Source organism: Pituophis catenifer, unplaced genomic scaffold (genome assembly GCF_029215685.1).
Source record: "Pituophis catenifer annectens isolate HBS135680 unplaced genomic scaffold, rPitCat1.0.hap2 SCAF_1, whole genome shotgun sequence".
Classification (NCBI taxonomy): Eukaryota; Metazoa; Chordata; class Lepidosauria; order Squamata; family Colubridae; genus Pituophis; species Pituophis catenifer.
In genome coordinates, this window is record NW_027256881.1 from 300,403,422 (window position 1) to 300,422,888 (window position 19,467).

The following is a 19,467-nucleotide window of genomic DNA, read 5'->3' on the forward strand; positions in this document are numbered from 1 at the left end:
ACGACATATCGTCACCGCTACCGGCTCGGCCGAACCAGACCGAACCGGGAGGAACCCACCACTGATTTAGACAAAACTAGTTACAGTTGTAGCAAGATGCCAGGAGAGGACAATCTATATTGGAATTGCCTCTATTATCTTGAGGCTCTAACTTTGATTGCAAAAGGGAAAACTGGGTTGAAAGTTTCTGCAATGCTACCCAATGGTCAGAGAACTATAGTCTTAGGGCTGATCCATAGGTCTAGGTTGCCATATCTCGAGTACAGTTTGTTAAGGTCAGCCATATTCAATGCTATCTTATATCAGCCTGCAGCCTATTGAAAAGGCAACCTCTGCCTGCCCTATCTGCCCTATACACCAAAAATAGTATTTTTTAATTTGTACTTAAAAGTAACACTATTATATAACAAGTAGTTATATAATAGTGTTAATTATGTAATTACACAATTGTCTATTATTCACCATAGCAAGAATATCTCCTGTCCTCCAGTTACTGATCACTGCCGTTTATGAATATTTTGTTGTGGGCTGCCTGCTTTCTTCTAAAGGGACCATCATCAATGAATCTGTTTGCTTGATTTTCTTTGTTTCACACTTTGCTAGTGGACCAATGAAACACATTTTTTAAGTTGCTATAGTCACTCAGTGCAACGGAGAAAGGCTAGGATTTTTTAACAGGTCTGCCAAATCAAGGAAATGGGAAGCTTTCTTTTTTTTTTCTTTCTTCTTTTAAACTAGAATGAAAAAAATAAAGGAGTTCTTTATTGTCGCCTTCTAGCTTAAATAGAGGAAGAATAATAATGCTGTGGCTTTTTCCTCTTCTTTTAATGGTTCACTGATTGCACCAAATACGAAAATGTCAAAAGCAAAAGGGAGTCGGGAGAGGGGGACTCATGTAAAAGGCCTATTAATGGAAATATCAGCTCTTCAAAGTAGTGCAGGCCAGGAAACAACTCTTGACTGGAATTCTTTATTGTTATAGTCTATGGAAGCTAATTCTTGAAAACTGGACTGTATTTTCCCTCCTGCTTCTTAACACAGTTATGATGGAGCTAATTTGAGTTTATTTTTCATGCTTTCTTGTTTCCTCGGCTTAAAATATGTTTTTGGTTTTTTAACTGTTGCTGCATAGCAACTGTTCTCCAAGCAAGGTCGTCTCTGTGGCTATCTGTCCCAAGTACATTTCTTTCAACCTCAATCCAAAGAAAGGAGAGCAAATTTTCCTTGCAGGAATGAGTGGGTAAGGGAAGAGAAGAATCCACTAGTCTGATGTTCTAGAAAGCAGTTTGAAACACCAGGCTATCATTATGGCCAATATAGAGGAATATGCTAAAATCTAGACAGAGATTTCTTAATCTCTTCTGTTTCATTACCATGGACAACCAAGAAAAAAAAAACACATTGATCATTGAAGAAATCAATGTAAAGTTCACACTCAAGGCAGAAATTATCTTACTTTGCACATGTTATGTGAAGACCCAGCCTTCTCTGAAGAAAGCTGTAGTGCTGGGAAAGGTAGAAGGAAAGAGAAGAAGACTAGCAGCAAGGTGGATAAACTCACAGTGGTGATGGGTGCACCATTGGCAGAACAAGTTAGGGAGAGATTATCCTGGTGAAAATCTATGCATCATTGAGAGTCAACATCAACATCAGGTTGATAGCACATATTCAATCCAGTGGTGGGTTCCTCCCGGTTCGGTCCGGTTCGGCAGAGCCGGTAGTGGTGATAATATGACGTCACCGAACCAGTTCTCCCCCCGTCCTCCCACCCACGTTATTCTTACCTTTTATTTGGTCCCACCCCCAATCTATTGCTGCCTCCTGAGTCCCAGCTGATGACTAGAGGGAAAAAAAACTGTTTAAACTTTGCCGCGGGCTTCAAAGGGCTATCCTACAGCTGATCAGTGTTAAAAGCAAACAAATGAGTCGGGTTGTAAGTGCGAGGACTGGTCGTAAGTGCGAGGACCTTCCAGAAATGACTCTGACAAGTTAGCCACGCCCATCTAGTCACATGACCTCCAAGCCACACCCACAAAATAAGCCACGCCCACAGAACCAGTAGTAAAAATAATTAGAACCCACCCCTGATTCAATCACTTAGTACCGGTATATAATCATGATATGTATGTAGACCTGTGAAAAATGTCAGCGTGATCATTTTTTTTTTAAGATTGATTTCACTCACAATAATGAAGTAATTGAAATTAAGTAAATATCCCACTGCCAACCATTCAGAGCAAAAAAAAAGATAATCCTATCACTATTAATGGATTAATTTGGAAACTATTGATGGCACAGTAGTCATTCAATTAATAAAATACCTCTATAGAATCAAAGAGCTGGGTAGCAGCACTTAGTTCAGCTTGCCTGATCAAACAATGCTGTTGGATTTGCATTGGATCTGGTTAATATTTGAATGGAAGCCTCAGGAAATACAAAGACTATAGGATACATTAGAAAGTTAAAAAGTAATCCTGTAAGTAAGCAGGGGAAAATACCACTGTATAGTTACAAGAATATAGTTATCAGGAATCAAGCTTAATTTGGAACAGATTTTACCTTTAAAATTGTGATTTCAGTATTGTTGCCAGCATTGGTATCAGTCACCATTGAGCAATTGTATAGCTGTGCAGATGTTATGCAAGAGTAAAGTGATGCAGTTGGATATATAACAAAGGATTTAAGAACTATCTTCCCACCTCCTGGTGTTTTAAACACCATATTGTTTGAACTTAAATTTTAAGTTTAGAAGGTACATCTTGGATCCCCAAATTAAATGGCATACTGTAATTTCCCCCCTCCCGTTTGGATGCTGTCATTATCCACCTAATTGCTGCCTTCTCTGCTCTGTAACACTTCGCCAGTGCTGATTTTTTTTTGTCAGACTTAAAAATATTCACTTGTTTACAAGTGGGATGGTTTGTCTTAAATTAAATGTAATAATTATTCTGCATGTTTCTTTCTCTTGAATTCTTTCTGGCAGATGGAAATTGCTTCTTTCACTGATGGGTCACAAGATTTGTTGCACTTTGTTATTCTATTTATTCAATCATGCAAAACCACAAATAGTTGTTTAATGGCAGCTTGAGTTTGTCAAATACATTAAAGTTCTAAGATGTTTTTCCTCTTTCCTCACTACCTTTTCCTTCTTCTTCCTCCTTTATAGCATGTCAGAATAAGGTCTGTTTTGCTAGAAATTGTTTCTGATTTCAAATATGTAAGCCAAACTTCTACAACAGCCTATTTGCATAGACACATTTTCATCTTTTATCCTAAACAGTCCTTTGTGGCAGTTTAGATCCAAGATCACTAGATAATTTCATCATCCAATGGCGCTATGAACCATATCTAGCCTATACTAAAGCAGACATTGAGATATATCAAATAGTATTCTAAAATTATTTTTGAATCAAAGTGATGATGTTTGGGATATAGCCTAAACATTTTATCCATTACTTTACTTGATCAATCATTGATTGGATTTATACTCTGTCTTTCTACTACTCAAGGCCGAAATCTTGATAATGAAGTATTCAGTAGCAACCTTGCTTTTATGCTTCAAAAACTTGCAAAACCTTGCAAAACCTTTGATCAGGTACAAACAAGCATGTTTGTACATGTGTTACTGAAGAAAAGGTATGCCTTTTGTGTGTCTTGAGCATAAACATACCCAATTTCGTCTAATCTAAATACATTGAGGAAACTTAAAAAATAGAGAAAGTGGTGGTGGTGATGATATGATAAATATAATTTTTTAAAACTATCTTTAGCCGTGGATTGACAATTGGATTACCTATATTTCCTAGAAAATAAAACCAGGTCTTATATTATTTTTCGTTCCAAAAGACGCATTAGGGTTTATTTTCCAATTAGGTCTTATTTTGGGGAAAATACGGTACTAAATGTGTTCACCTGACTGACAATCTTAACTGGGGTTTATTTTGGGGGTAGGACTTATATTATGAGACTTATATTATATCCTGAAAAATCATGCTAAGGCTTATTTTCCGCTTTCCATGTCTTATTTTCGAGGCAACATGCTCTCATGCTCAGAGCATATTGAGTATGCCTATATGATCAATATATATGCTCTATATTGAGCATATTGAGCATAATAACAGAACAAGAAAAGAAGGCAATAGACAATTGTGGTTTTCCAAATACAGAGAAGAGAGAAAAGTTGTGTATCAGTGGAATGGGGTCAACTAGAAGAGATTCAGAAAACACTATCATGAGACATAGGGAAAGGAAGTCCCAAAGGAGCTTTTCAAATGGCAAACAATCATTTGGGACAACCATGATCTGGATGATTAAGAATCTTCATAGACACATAGGAAAAGCAAGTTTGAATTAATATATGTACCTATTTTAGAGGATGGCAGAAAGTAAGAAAATTATTTTTGTGTGTTTTTTTTCGATTAGTATTTTTTAAAAAATACTGCTAGCTCTCCAGATTTCTTATGATAATGATAGGGTGGTCAGCTTAATCTCAAAAGTTACTAGTGTGTCTGGGTATGTTGTGAAAACTCTACAGGTTATACATGGATTGATGTCAGGCTTACCTGTACTTAGAAATTCTTATGCTTAAACTCTTTAGTTATGTTTAGAAATTCCTTAGCACTTGGATGCCAAACTGGAATTTAAAATAGAAATCTAGAGAAATGCTTTTCTTGAAATCTGAATATAAAGAAAATTATAAACAAGGAAAAGAGAAAGCAGGATATTGACTAAATAGTGGAAAATTAATCAAGGAAACTCAAAGCATTTTATGGGTCAGGATGTCATAGCAAAAACCCAGTATTTCACTATACACCTAGTTAAAAACTGTCTTCAGCTACTGCGTTAAGTTCAGTCAATTTCAGCATCACTGAAATGGAGTTTCCTGATTATACAAATGATGTTTCACAGGGCTAATGCTCTACCTAAATAAAGACCAAAAAAAAAAAAAAAAAAAAAAGCTCCAACAAAATATATTGTTCTGGGCACAGAATACGTATTCAGCCCAACATGGAAAAATAGTGCAAGGAATGGCTCATTAAGAATACCATAATGAAAAGTGAATAACAAATCAACATAAGAGAACATGCATGTGCTCGGTTTTGTAATTGAATGGATGCAAAGCCATGGAGGACAGAAATTGTTTTATTTGCTACATCAAATGGCACAATACAAAGCTATTGAAAGACAAAAGAAAGTAAAACCTCCTATATATAAAACTAATTCTTGAAACAATAAATTTGAAACTGATTCTTGAAACAATAAATTTAATTTGTGCCCTCATGGAGTTCTTTCCATTAGATTTGCTGACTTTAAGCAACTTTTCCAGTGCTGACCTTCTCATCATGATTTTGTCTCAAAATAGTTCCATACAGTTCTACAAATGTTAAACTGACATCTGAAGTTGGATTTAAGAGCCTGAGTGGTCTCCTGTGTACTTGCTGAGATTCAGTAAGGCTATGGCCTCCTGCTCCTTGCGTGTCTGGGCTAGTAATAACTTTTACCAGCAATTGGTTGGATAAAAAAATCATGTTCCAAAGCACATATACACACACACACTTGGGATATTATATTATATATATATTCAGAATAATCATCTTGTGTATGACAATGAAGACACTTTTCATGTCTTTGCTTATTAATTATGGAGATGTGGACAGTCATGCCTCAGGAAAAGGCAAAACAGCTTCCTTTAGCTTTTTATCTGTCAACTAATCAAATATGACAAGTCTGTGATTAAAATTGCTTCTTGTTCTTCTCTACCATAACACTGATTTTCTGAGGATGACAGAGGAGGATAGTGTCAGAAAGGAATCACATCTATTTTGTGTAGGTTCTGAGCAGGTCTGATCGAGCTGACTGAGGCTCTGTCTTGTTCTTTTACCTGAGAAGTTTTTGATCCTGTGATTCTTGAGGAAGTGGACAGTGTCCTTGGGACTGTTAACCTATCCAGCTGTTAAATCTATGTCTCACTTGGCTTGTTAAAGCTCCCTGGGGTGACATGTGGTTAGATGTGATGCTGGAATTCATCCTTGATTTAGGTGGTGGTTCCCAATGCTTCTGGATATTTTTCATCCGTTCTCCAATCTGCTTGAATTCTGTTTTCCACATCTTTGAAAAATCTCTCTTTTCCTCTGCTACTCCCTTTCTTTTTATTTCCAAGGGGCCTTCCTAGTGCTATATAGGATCCTTGAAATGAATACTTCATGGTGTGGTGGATTGTAGTCTGGATTCCCAGGAGGGAGGGGGCGCATTCAAGAGGGCAAACTTCACACAGTGAAGTTTAGATAGGTTATTCAGGAAAATGAGAGCTAAGAAGGCCCCTCCCTAGCAATTCACAGAGTATACCTATAGAGACACAATTGTCTTATGAACAATCGTCTAGAGCAGGGCTGTCAAACTCTTGGCTCGTGAGCCGGATGCGTCATGTGCTGCTTCACGCCCAATTTAGCGATGGGGAAAAAAGGTCCCAATACATCATGTGATGCCACTGTGATGACATGAGTTTGACACACCTGCTCTAGAGAAAGGCACTTCCAAGAGGCTAACACCAAAAAATTGCTTTGCAGGATCTGCTTTTTAATCTGTTCGAACAAAGGGGAGGAAAAGGAAAAATTCTTTGTTTTCTCCATTTTCACCAACCATTAACAAATTGCTTATCTATTTTGTATATATAGCTAACACTATTTAGAAGGTAAAACAAATGAATGATATCATAACATAAAGGGAAAGGAATGTCAAAAACAACTACCCCATCATTTAGATAAAAGGAAAATAAGATTAAACACTTCCCCTGCTGCAGTTGCAATTTTGTGCTGCAATTCTCTCCCCATTTAGTGGCTTGGCAGTATTTTTCAAAAATAAATAAATAAATAAATAAATAAATTTCACAGAGAGCAAGTCGGAAAAGGAACTTGTGCTTTATCTGCTCCATGTTTCATAGACTTTTTGCCCTCTCATGTAGATAGAAGTGGCTTAACAAAAGTACAGTCTATATCTACCTTCCTTATTTTGCAGAATTGATATGAAAATAAAGTGAGGGGTGGCTTTTTGGACTTTCTTTGAGAACTGGCAGGACCTATATCTATATGTAAATCACTTATTTAAATGCAAACATTCCCTATTTTATTTTCTGTGTCTTGGAACTTAGGCACTTCTATACTGCCACCACTTTTTACTTTCCGTATCCTCCCAATCAATTTCAAGCCGATATACAGTTGTCTTGTTTACCTTAAAATTAAAGTAAGTAACATTCAAGGCAATCTATGCATCTCTCATTGACTAATAGGAAAGGGGAAAAAAAAAGGTATCAGAGTGCCATGTCTACCTCCCATCCCTGGACTGCTTTTCTGGGAAGGAGAAGGGAAGGAGGGAAGGAAGACAGGAGCTACAAAATCTGCAAGTCACAAAAATTCCATCCATCTGCACAGTTGAAAAGAGTAAAAAAATGTTAATGTAAAACTACCTATGCAGGATGGAGGGAGAGGGCAAGGGGCAAAGTGATCTAATTTTGAAGGAGAAAATGACCCATCCCAAATGCTATTGAGCCCAGCACTTCTATTGGAAAACCAGGTTCAGCATAATTAACTGCAGTTGGGTCAATCAAGGAAACCAATCCAGCTCTATGGGTACTTCCAGATCCAGATCTGGTTCTATCCCCCTGGGATCATCCTTGTTACAGTTTGACAGCCTAATATAGAATAAAATAGAATTTTTTTATTGGCCAAGTGTGATTGGACACACAAGGAATTTGTCTTGGTGCATATGCTCTCAGTGTACATAAAAGAAAAGATACATTCGTCAAGAATCATAAGGTACAACACTTAATGATTGTCAAAGGGTATAAATAAGCAATTAGGAAACAATATCAATATACATTGTAAGGATACAAGCAACAAAGTTATAGTCATACAGTCATAAATGGAAGGAGATGGGTGGTGGGAACGATGAGAAGATTAATAGTAGTGCAGACTTAGTAAATAGTTTGACAGTGTTGAGGGAATTATTTGTTTAGCAGAGTGATGGCATTCGGGGAAAAAACTGTTCTTGTATCTAGTTGTTCTGGTGTGCAGTGCTCTATAGTGTCATTTTGAGGGTAGGAGTTGAAACAGTTTATGTCCAGGATGTGAGGGGTCTGTAAATATTTTCACAGCCCTCTTTTTGACTCGTGCAGTATACAGGTCCTCAATGAAAGGCAAGTTGGTAGAAATGGTTTTTTCTGCAGTTCTAATTATTTATTTTATTTTTATTTATTTTTTATTTTATTGGATTTATATACTGCCCTACTCCTGAAGGACTCAGGGCGGTGAACAGCCAAAAAGATAAAACACACAAACTACAAAATTTAAAAGACAATATAAAAACCCATTAGATAATTTGGCCCAAAACAAATTAAAACACCCCTAATATTTTAAAAGAAATTTAAAATTTACAATTTAAAAGGGAAGTTAGGCCAGGCCAGCCTGCTGAAATAAAAAGGTCTTGAGGGCACGGCGGAAGGTGCGTAAATCTGGGATCATCTGTATCTCCGGGGGGAACTCATTCCAGATGGCAGGTGCCCCCACAGAGAAGGGTCTCCCCTTGGGGGCCGCCAGTTGACACTGTTTGGCCGACGGCACCCTGAGGAGCCCCTCTCTATGTGAGTGTACTGGCTGGTGAGAGGCTACTGGTGGCAGAAGGCGGTCCCGTAAGTACCCAGGTCCTAAGCCATAATTATCCTTTGAAGTCTGTGTCTGTCTTGTTGGGATGCAGAACCAAACCAGACAGTTATAGATGTGCAGATGACACACTCAATACTTCCTCTGTAGAACTGTATCAGCAGCTCCTTGGGCAGTTTGAGCTTTCTGGGTTGGCGCAGAAAGAACATTGCTTGTTGTGCTTTTTTGATGACGTTTTTGATGTTAGCTGTACATTTTAGATTTTGCAATATGGTAGAACCTAGAAATTTGAAGGTCTCTACTGTTGATACTGTGTTGTCTAGTATTGTGAGAGGTGGAAATATGGAAAGGTTTCTCCTAAAGTCTACCACCATTTCTACAGATATATAACTGAATTTCCAGCTCACTTATAGTATGCTTGAAGTTGCTACAAACTTTATGTGAAGTTTGTGTAAAAGTAATTTCATCATTTAAGGGAACTGATACCTTATTACACTGCCTGATTTTTTTGGGTATGCTCTATTCTAGCAGGTATTTACAAAGAAAAAGTTGCAGTGATGAATTTTGAACTTCTAATTCCTCCTCTAGGAAATGCTTGGGTTTTTCTTTTCCAGACAGACAGAAAAATAAATGCAATCTGAAGCAAGTAATTTATTTTCTCTTTCATATAAAATAGATTGCGGTGTGTTGTTGTGTGCCTTTGTGTTTGTGGATATTGTTGCTGATAATGCAGGACCTGCTGCAGCTTGGTCCTTGTTCTCATTATGGTTAAGATAAGTGTGGTGAAGATAACTGTGGGTCATACTCAAACTGTTTTGATATTTTAGAGAGGAAAAGGTGAAAGGAACCTGTACTGGACTTATTATTTCAGATTGCTTATTTTCTATTATATAAATTTATACCAGCCTTCATATATTTCATAATAATTGGGAACTTTATGAAATGATTTGCAATTTCAGCACATTTGACGGGTGGGGGACACCAATTGGGTAAGCTTATATCTCTGGATCTTCAGATATGCTTGCTACTGAAATTAGTCCTAAGTTTCTAATGCTATTTGTATTGTTTTTCTCTTTAAGGAAAGCAAATATTCCAGATTTTTATATCTCCAAAGTTCTTGCTAATTTACAAAATGCTTCTATCATGCAATATATCCTATTGTACCTAAAGAAGAGAAGTATTTGATTCCTCTTTAATGTATACTTTGTATACATTATACTGTATACATGTATACTCTGACAAAACATTCCCTTTGCTTACTCTGACACTTACCAGCAATGTATGCATATGCACACACTAGCACAGGGACTATTTCATGCAGGTCACATTTGAACTAAAGGTGTCAGAAAGTGCCATTTCATGCTTAACTGAACAGTCTAATAGAATCCAAAGCAAAACCAAGGAGGCCTGTGTGTTTCTATTCAGTACATGCAGGAAATAAGTTTATGTCTAATATGAGAACATTGGGTTCCACCAGCATCTGGAAGTAGCATTACTTAACATACTGTGCTTTGCTTACCACAAGAAGAACTCTGAGAAGATAACATAGCTTTTCCAGCAACCTGGAATAACACTCACATGTCAAGAAATCTGATCCTGCACCTTCCCCACCCACTGCTTACTTGATTGCTATCAAGTTGATGTCAACATTAAACAATTACATGACATAACATCTGCAGGATGATCCATCCCCAGGCTGGATTTTTTAGGTCTCCTATCAATCCATCTGTTACTGTTGTGTTTGAATCCATCCACTTTGCTGTTGATAGTAGTTGTTTGTTCCATTTTTCCCAACATTATGGACTTCTAAGAGGAGATAGATCTTCACATAATGCTTCCAAATATGATAAGTTGAACATGATATATTAGAATTGAATATCTTCAAAATGCTGATAACTTCTGCCTTCTTTGACTCTTGTCATCTAATTACAAGGAAACAATTTGTTCCCTTGAATGTTGTCTTGATCAATGCTTCTGAGGATCAGTAAGAAACTAAACTTGAATTGAATTACAGTTTGTTGTTGAATTGTAAATTGTTGTATTATAGAAATGGTTATACTCTCTCTGACAGAGTCGATTAGTAGTCTGGACTCTCCATCTTCGTCTATTGCTGGATGTACAAGTGTAGAGTTAGGCAAAGAGTATATTTGCATATTTAAGATTACCGTTAATACACTAAGTATCACTATTTTGAATTAGGTACATATTTGGAACATACTTTACATTAAACTATGCTTGGAAAACATCTAAAGTTGTAGTTTGTATATGCCATTTAGTCAGTAAATTAATATAAAGTTAGCAATTGCTAAATAGATAAATATTATGAAACCATGATATCAGAAAAATTCTCTACTCAAATTAATGTATCATGTTACTAAGATCTTAATGTGAGGCCCTTTTCAAGGAATTCTGCCAATGAGACAATGTATTTTGCTTCAAGTGACATAAGTGGAGTTACTTTATGATGATTGATTGCCATTATTATAGTCACTGGTTTTATCTCTAATACAATTTTCTACTGTTATTTTTCTACTATTTTAAGATAGTTCCACTCTTAGTATTTTCAACTGAATATACAATACTCAGGGAATTTTTGTTATTTGAAGAATACAGTGAAATAATATTTATGAAAATCTGAGCCACTTTCATGTAATCATTAAATAATGTATCTAAAGTGTTAAATAATTATTAATCCTCCAAGATTTGAAATGCCTAAAACTATTGTAATTCGTTTTATTTATCTTTTTCTTTTCTTCAGAGGCCTCCGTCCTGAGTTACGATGGCAGCATGTATATGAAAATTGTTATGCCTATGGTCATGCATACAGAGGCTGAGGATGTGTCCTTCCGCTTCATGTCCCAGCGTGCCTATGGTCTGCTGATGGCCACAACATCACGTGATTCAGCCGATACACTACGGCTTGAATTAGATGGAGGCCGGGTCAAACTCATGGTCAATCTAGGTATTGTGCAAAGTCGTCCCCCCCTCTCCCCCCATCATCACTTGGCTTTTAATTTCAGCTTGTTTTGTTTTCTTGTCTGTCTCCCTTCCATCCTCCCCCACCCTTGATCTGGTTGAGTTGATTATAATTCTGCTAAAGTTTTTTTTTTTTTTTTTTTTTTTGTAATAATATTAATCACGGAGAATTTCTCCAGCCATCACTGCATGCAGATTTTATGTTGCTTCCTGGTTATGGATAATGTGTTTTGTTTTTAAGTCTTTTTTAAAGCTTCCTTTCTTGTTCTTAAACTGGTTAGTTTTGTGTAAGACATGCTGTTTGGTCCATCTTTTGATCAACCACATCCTCATTAATCCAGCCTCTCTGCTACTATTCAAAACAGTCAAAAATAAGTTATGAAGACAATGACAGAGCCATAGGGGAAATATTCTGATTGTACAGTTATCCTTTAACAAGCTAGGGTTTTATATACCATGCTTCCCTAAAAATAAGACCCTGTCTTATATTTTTTTGAACCCTGAAACAAGTGCTTGGCCTTATTGCCATGCATTCAAAAACCCGATTGGGTTTATTATCAGGGGATGTTTTATTTTGGGGGAAACAGGGTATCAAACATTCCAATGTCATCTATGCTGCTTCCTGTGATTAAGAATAAGATTAATCTTTAATTTAAGGCTTAAAAAGTGCCCATTTCAAAAAAGCACAAGAATAACTTATAAATAAATATCCAGAAATCTCCTTTTGCCCACTCCTGTCTCCAAAAAGTCCAATAGAAATGTATTTCTGTTATACCTCTTGGATGGAGTTTTATCTTTTCATTCAATGTTCTTAACTGAAGGGAAAGGGAAGAATTTGGGATAGAGATTTCTTCTTTTTCTTCTGGTACAATATTGTTTCCATTGGTTATTTTTTTCTGTCAAGATTTTAATTTGAGGAATTTCATAGAATTAGTTTCCTGAAAAATAAATGATTTTGTTTGCTACTCAAAAATGGCTCACTACGAAGAGATAAAGAGCCATGATATAGTTAATATTTGTCTTCCAAAAGGTTAAAAGGTTCACCTCTTGTAGTTCTTTGCTTTTAAAAAAACCAGCTGGTATCACTGCTTCACATTCTGCAGTTTTTATTTGAAAAACTGTGTTATAGCCTCAGAATTTTTGTCAGCTTTTCTGATGTTGGTTTTATGACTTAGCACCTCTGATTTTTCCAAAACATCTAACTACAAAATATCAAGATGGAATGCTTTTGGGGCCCTGATCTTCCAAGTATGTATCATACATTGCTTGGAAAAACATTGATATTATTCCACTCATTTATACGTTAGAATGGAAGGGTAGAATTAGAATATGAACAGGAAAATCTTATTTAAGAACTTTCCTACAACCAGATGCATAAGGGATTTTTTGGTCTAGTGATTAAGGCACCAGGCTAGAAAGCAGGAGACCATGAATTCATGTCTTAATCATGAAAGTCACGTGGATGACTTCAGGCCAGTTATTCTCTCTCAGCCCAACCCACTCATAAGGTGGTTGTTGTGGGGGAAATAGGAGGAGTAAGATATGTGGATATATTCACTGCCTTGAGTTATTTGTAAAAATAATAAAGGCAGCAAATAGATAGATAGATAGATAGATAGATAGATAGATAGATAGATAGATAGATAGATAGTAGTGCCCATATGAAAATAATTTAAGCATTTCTCTAACAGAGAAATAACAATAGCAACCACTTCTGGACTGTTTCTATCAGTTCTGAAATGATTATTTGTATCTAACAGTCATAACCACCATAAGATAAAGAATGCTCCCTTAGCAGAAACATTTTTCTTCCCTCGAAGACATGTATCATGCACATATCATCTGGCACTATTTAAGCTGTTTCATAAGCAACTACGTTTTCAAAATGCTGTTAATAAGTCTAAGATGGCATTTTTTTAAGATTTATGACTAGGCTTTTGAATCACTTTTTCATGTTAGAAAGACCCCAGAATGAAGTTCTATCTGCCCTTTAGTAAGCAAAAGAAATTCTAGTAAGCCCAAATTTCACATCAGCTATGCTTTGCTTGGAGTCACTGCAGTATCTCTCCAACTTTATTGCAGTCATGCATATTCTGAAGGTGACTTTCAGAATAGAAGCTTAGTTATGATGCAAGAAAGGTGTGTGAAACCTTTTCAGATGTCACCTTAACCCTCCCCCCAAAAAGTGTTAGAGACAGAAGTCAATATGAGATATTGTTTTAGAAATTCATTTCAAGTCCAAGAAGTCCAGAGAAGATTTCTTCAAACCTTAGTGAGAGTGACAATGTGAGTTCTGAAATGTTATTGCTTTAAGCGAGCCAACATCTAAGTCTTGCTTAGCAGTAAAAATTCCACATTTGATAACATCTGGTGAAGAATGGCAATTTATAAATATATTGTTGATTTAGAGTAGTTTACAATGGGAATCTGAACCATTTTTTCTTGCCGGAAATGCAATGGCAAAGTCTGTTTTGAATGGTAGCAAACATTATTTTGCTTGCCCTCCCCTCAGCTTTTCTTCTTAATTTCATTTCATGTTTCTAATCCTTTTTCTGTGATCTTTTTCACACTGTGTAACAACGTTGTAAAAACTTATTTATGTCCCATCAGTCATGGTATATCAAAAGATGGTATTCAACCCTTCAAAGGCCTGAAGCCTGCGGCCCGCACAGCAAACAGCCCTTCGAACAGAGTGTACAGAAAAACCTGCAAGGGCTGCCATATCCCTCTGTCCATTACAGCCCTATTAAGCAAAAAAAAAAAAAAAAAAAAAAAAAAAGAATCAGGAAGGAGAATGTGGTTAATTTTATTGAGGAAGGAGGGAGGGAAGACACTCTCATATGTTAAGACTGCTTCTTTAAGAAAATTTTAAATGTTTCTTGAGGGATAGTTGGACGATCATATTCTCTGGCAACACATTAAGCTCTGGAAAAATTATAAGTCTATATGTCATATTTCTAACACTACTGTTGAGAAGATAGAGAAGAAAGAGAGAGACAGGGAGGGAGGGAGGGAGGAAGGAAGGGAGAGAGGGGGAGGGAAAGGGGGAGAGAGAGAGAAAGAAAGAGAAAGAGAGACAGAGAGACAGAAACACACAGAGAAAGAAAATTCAATGAGCCACAGTCTCATTCATGATTAGCACAAGCTTAGAGTTAGAACATGGCTAATCACACTATAAAGCAGTGCTTGTCCTTCTCAGTCTTCTTCTTTATCTGATTGGAACTGCACTATGTCAGAGTCTTATCTTTAAAGGTCACTCAACATCTGCATTCCTTATTGGTTGTTTTGTATAGGCAGAGAGGGCCAGAAATGTATCCAGCTATTGACTGATTATATATTTGTTTACTTATTCAATTTACATGACCGAATGGGAATTCTAAGTGGCCAACAAGTTAAAATACAAAACAAGAGAAAATAAGATACACAGCAGGCAGCCAAGATTAACAAAAACAATCAAACAGCAATAACTATCTCATAGGTTCTAACCAATAATCCAGGTCTCATGCTCAGAAACTTAAGCATGTCTTCAGGGCCTTGTGAAAGGCTGATATACAGTACTCTCATCTAATTCTCTTGAGGAACGATGTTCCAAAGGTCAGGTACCAAAATAGAAAATCCTATGAAGGTTTCCTATGAAGGTATTTCTTGATTCATGTAGTCCATAGTTTGCATCTCCTGCTGCATCTAAGAGAAGAGATAGAAATGATAGGAGAGTGGTGGCTCCATAGATAACCTGGTCCCATTCCATGAAGGGATTGATAAGTGACCATAAGCACCTTCAATTGCATTGAGAAGAATACTGATAATCAAGGGAGCTCATGAAGCAAAGAAGTAACATGAAGACACAGAGAATCACCTATAATTGCTCATACTGCAATTTTTAATCGGCTGCTGTTTCCAGATGTTCTTTAAAGGCAGCCCCATGTAAACTGTATTATAGTAGTTCACTTGGGATGTGACTAAGCCATGTGAAACTGTTAGCAGAACCTTTTAGTCCAACAAAGTGTGCCACACAAAGTTGTGTAAAAGTTCTTTTGGCCAAGGCTACCACCTACTCCTCACACAAGAGCTGTGTGTAACCCAGTAGTTCTATTTGGATAGTGCAATCCCATCTAGAGATAGGAAGTCCCCAGAAATCCTAAATCCCAGAACCATTTGGATTTGTTATAATTGAACTGAAGCCTATTCTTTCCAACACACCACAGGCTATAAACATCAAGACAGAACTCCATGGTGTCACTTGATCAGCCCAGGGTAGAGATATAAAGCATCAACATATTCCCTTATAACAGATGACCTCACCTAGCAGCTTCATGTATGGTAAACAGGAGTGTGGAGAGTGAGCCATAGGTACTATGGGAAAAACAAACATTAAAAATGTCAGTAAAAATTAATGATCAGCAAATCCCAAGGACTGGGTTTATAAATGTAAGTGTTCAGAAGTAGGAGGAAGCTTTAATTATCTCAGAACAGTTGTGACAGTCTAAGCTTCTAAAATGTAAATACATTTCTCAAATGAAATTTTAGACCCTTAAAAGAGAATATAATCCAATCTACATTCTATTTTACATCTCTCAAGTATAATCAGTCTTTCAGATATGATCTCTAGTGTTTTGTCATTCCCTCTCTCTCTCTCTCCTTCTCTAAATCTTCTTGGCACTCAGTATTGGGGAATTTTTTTTCCTTATTGCACTTACCAGCACACATCTAAAAAGGGATATAGCCACTCCTGTATGGTGTTTGTACTAAATGCTCAAGAGCTGTTTGCTCCCACTTTTCTGTTGCGGTTGACGACACATGACAAACCTAATCGCACGAAACCAAACCCATATTTTCTTAAGAGAAGAATATGCTGAAAAATACACTCTGTGGCATTATTACTTCTGGATGTTTTCTTTTTCCCTATCACTCAGATTTTTTTTTGTTTACTACCCCTCTTTTATAAATATTAATTTTATGATATTAATTAGACATGTTCCTTTTCTAATTTTACTTGGGAAAAATACCTCTAAGTTTAGCATAGCTAGCTTTAAATATTTTAGTTGAGCCAGAAGTCAACCTTGATTGACCCAATTTTTTGGCCAATGAACAATGGAATCTTTTTAACATGATATAGTTGAATATATGGAGAAGTGGCTCTTAGCATTAACTGTGAGGAACAGTTTGTCACAGGATTACAATGGCAATATGTTGCAACACTTTTTTCAAATAATATATTCTCAGTCTAAGAATTAAAGAAGGTATCATGCTTCTAATCTTGTGCTCAAGTTTATGAAGCTTATGTTTTGCTCAGAAGAGTCTACTCCGATGAAATTATACTTTTTTGTTGGAATATTAATGAGTATTTAACAGGCACAAATAAATGCATGTGTCACTGTAGTCTTTTTAAATTTGTTTATGGTTTTTCCCACTTGTAGTTTCATATGAGTGAAGTGCAGGGGGTTGTCAAAGATAATCAGATCTGCCACTGCACTGCCTATTTCATCTTCTTCCGGAATGTTGTAGATGCTTCATTTAATTCTAATATTCAGGCAGCAAGGTGAAACAGGGCTCTGAAGGGCTGGCTGGCTGTTTTTGTATCAACTCTCTCCAACCAATAAAAAATATGAACTCTCCAAAATGCAGTGAAATCTGGGCTGGGCGTTCGTGCGGTTAGCAGTTTGCAAGTGGCCATTTTATGGTGACAAGGAGCAATATGTTATCCCTTTCTGCAGCATGAAAAGTTTTGGCAATATACATTTTTTCTGCAAAACATTTTAAGTTATCGCACAGGAAATCGTTCAGTATACATTGAAAGGGCTAAATATTGCATTACTAAATATTTGCAAGCTAAAGCCAGGAATGCATTTATATAGATACACTAACCATTCCAATGAAACATTGTAAAATTTGCTTTTAAGCATCCAAATGTGTAAAAGTATCCTAAAAGGACTAAAAATATGCACCATTTGGGAGAAAGCCTTGCATTTAATGGGAAAATGCCTGTGCTTTAATAACATGTAAACTTGTTTACCTAGTTTTTGATTAGAATCAAGTATTTTTCAAAAGTTTTTGAAGAAAGAAATTGCATTTTTACTTTTTCTTAAAAATGTATTGTCAAGGAAAGGTATATAATTTATAGTTCTTTTCTGCAAGTATCTCACATGTGTACACACTCACTCACTCACTCACACACACACACACACACAAACACACAAAACAGAAACACGTAAACAGAAGCAGGGAAATGGGAATAGTTTATGGTTCTGAGACTTTTGTAGTAAATAAGTACAGAGACATTCCTGTACTTCTATAGAATGTACATAAATATAAAATGGCCACATTTTTTTGCGTGTGTCTGTCCCCGGAAGGGTGGACTGATTGTTTTTGGATGTCTGCAGCTGTTACCTTGAAGGATGCAATTTCATCTTTCATTTATTTTTCCCCATCTAGACTGTATCAGGATAAACTGTAACGCCAGTAAGTTTTCCCTCAAGTTTCATTTTGTTCTATCTATATATGTCTATTTAAAAGAGATTAACATTATTTATTTGATGTTTTATAAACTATTCTTTCTTTTTATTAAAAATGTATTGGTAACAAGAACTTAGTAGATGTTGAAACAGTGTGCATTTGTATTGTTTGTAAGTGATGTATGTGTCTGAGAGAGATCTCTCTAGGGGCAAATGAATTATTTTATTCCCTGGCTTCACAGACAAGTGTCCAGGGAACAGGAAGAATTGAAAACATATTTCAGTAGCTTTCTGCTGTCTTGGGAAATATTCTTAAAGGCAGTCTTGATACTGCATAGAAATCACAGGTACTGTATACTCTTTTCTACTATATTTTCTTTTGAAAAGTATATAGTTTAGGTCATAATGGTGACTGCTTCATCTGATACTTTTTCAATATTCATTTTTTAAAAAATATGCATGTAGAGGAAGATGAAAATCATGTTTTTAGGTGAGTAATACCATAGTTGAGCCAATCTTTATTGCTGATAGGCAAAGGCTCTTGCAAATGTTTTTGAAGAAAGAAGTTGCATTTGGACAAGTCAATGCAACTTCTTTTTTCAAAAACATTGAGTTGCCTAAATGCAATTCAAAATCAAGAAAGTTTACTAACAATAAAACTAGTATTTAAAAATTAAAATTACAATACTAATAGAAGTTAGCAGTTAAGATGAAAAAGAAACCCTTATATTTTTTCCATTTTAGGCAAAAGAATTGCCATAGGAAATAATTACTATTTTATAGTAATTAATTACTATTACCACAACAGGAAATAATTACTATTCGAAAACTTTTGGATGGATTGGGAAACTGCAACAACAAATAATGTAATACTAGCCATTATATAATCTTTCTATTGTGGCCAGGATATTTGTTTTTCTCATTTACAGGTGTTAGAATTGCCCCAAAGAACATTTCATGAAGTGCCATGTGCAAAACATAATGAGGAATGTCTAGCCCAATTTTTAAGAAAGCTGCAAAGGCTGTCTTTCTGCAGACCTGATATTTTTATGCTAAACAAACACTGTTATACAAACCAAACAAAGTGGAAACTGCATTAATACACATTGTTTCCATAGTTTCTTCTATACTACTATACTATGTATTTTTATTCATTAGTGGATGAATTTTTAAGGATAATAGAAATCTCCTAGTAGCCCAAAGCTAAGGCTGGAGAAAAATAGAGTTAACAAAAGACTCTAGGCTGCAATTCTGTGCTTATTTCTGCTTAATTTTACTGGAATGATATGGAAGAATTCCACATCATTCTAACTATGGAATGGGTGGATAGAAAGATAACACAATTTCATTATATTATATGTTACACTAAATCAAACTTCTTGAAT

General features: G+C 36.0%; 1 protein-coding gene across 25 annotated transcripts in view; it reads left to right on the plus strand.

Moving 5' to 3' along the window:
* Positions 1-19,467, plus strand: part of NRXN3 (neurexin 3) — a 1,226,878-nt gene that overhangs the window by 346,145 nt on the left and 861,266 nt on the right. For 17 of the 25 annotated variants that reach the window (XM_070931446.1, XM_070931448.1, XM_070931449.1 and 14 more), the window contains 2 exons: positions 11,413-11,616; positions 18,063-18,089. In XM_070931446.1, coding sequence (XP_070787547.1) covers positions 11,413-11,616; positions 18,063-18,089 — 231 coding nt within the window. The remainder of the gene's footprint in view (positions 1-11,412; positions 11,617-18,062; positions 18,090-19,467) is intronic. The other 8 variants (XM_070931447.1, XM_070931456.1, XM_070931452.1 and 5 more) reach the window with 1 other exon arrangement.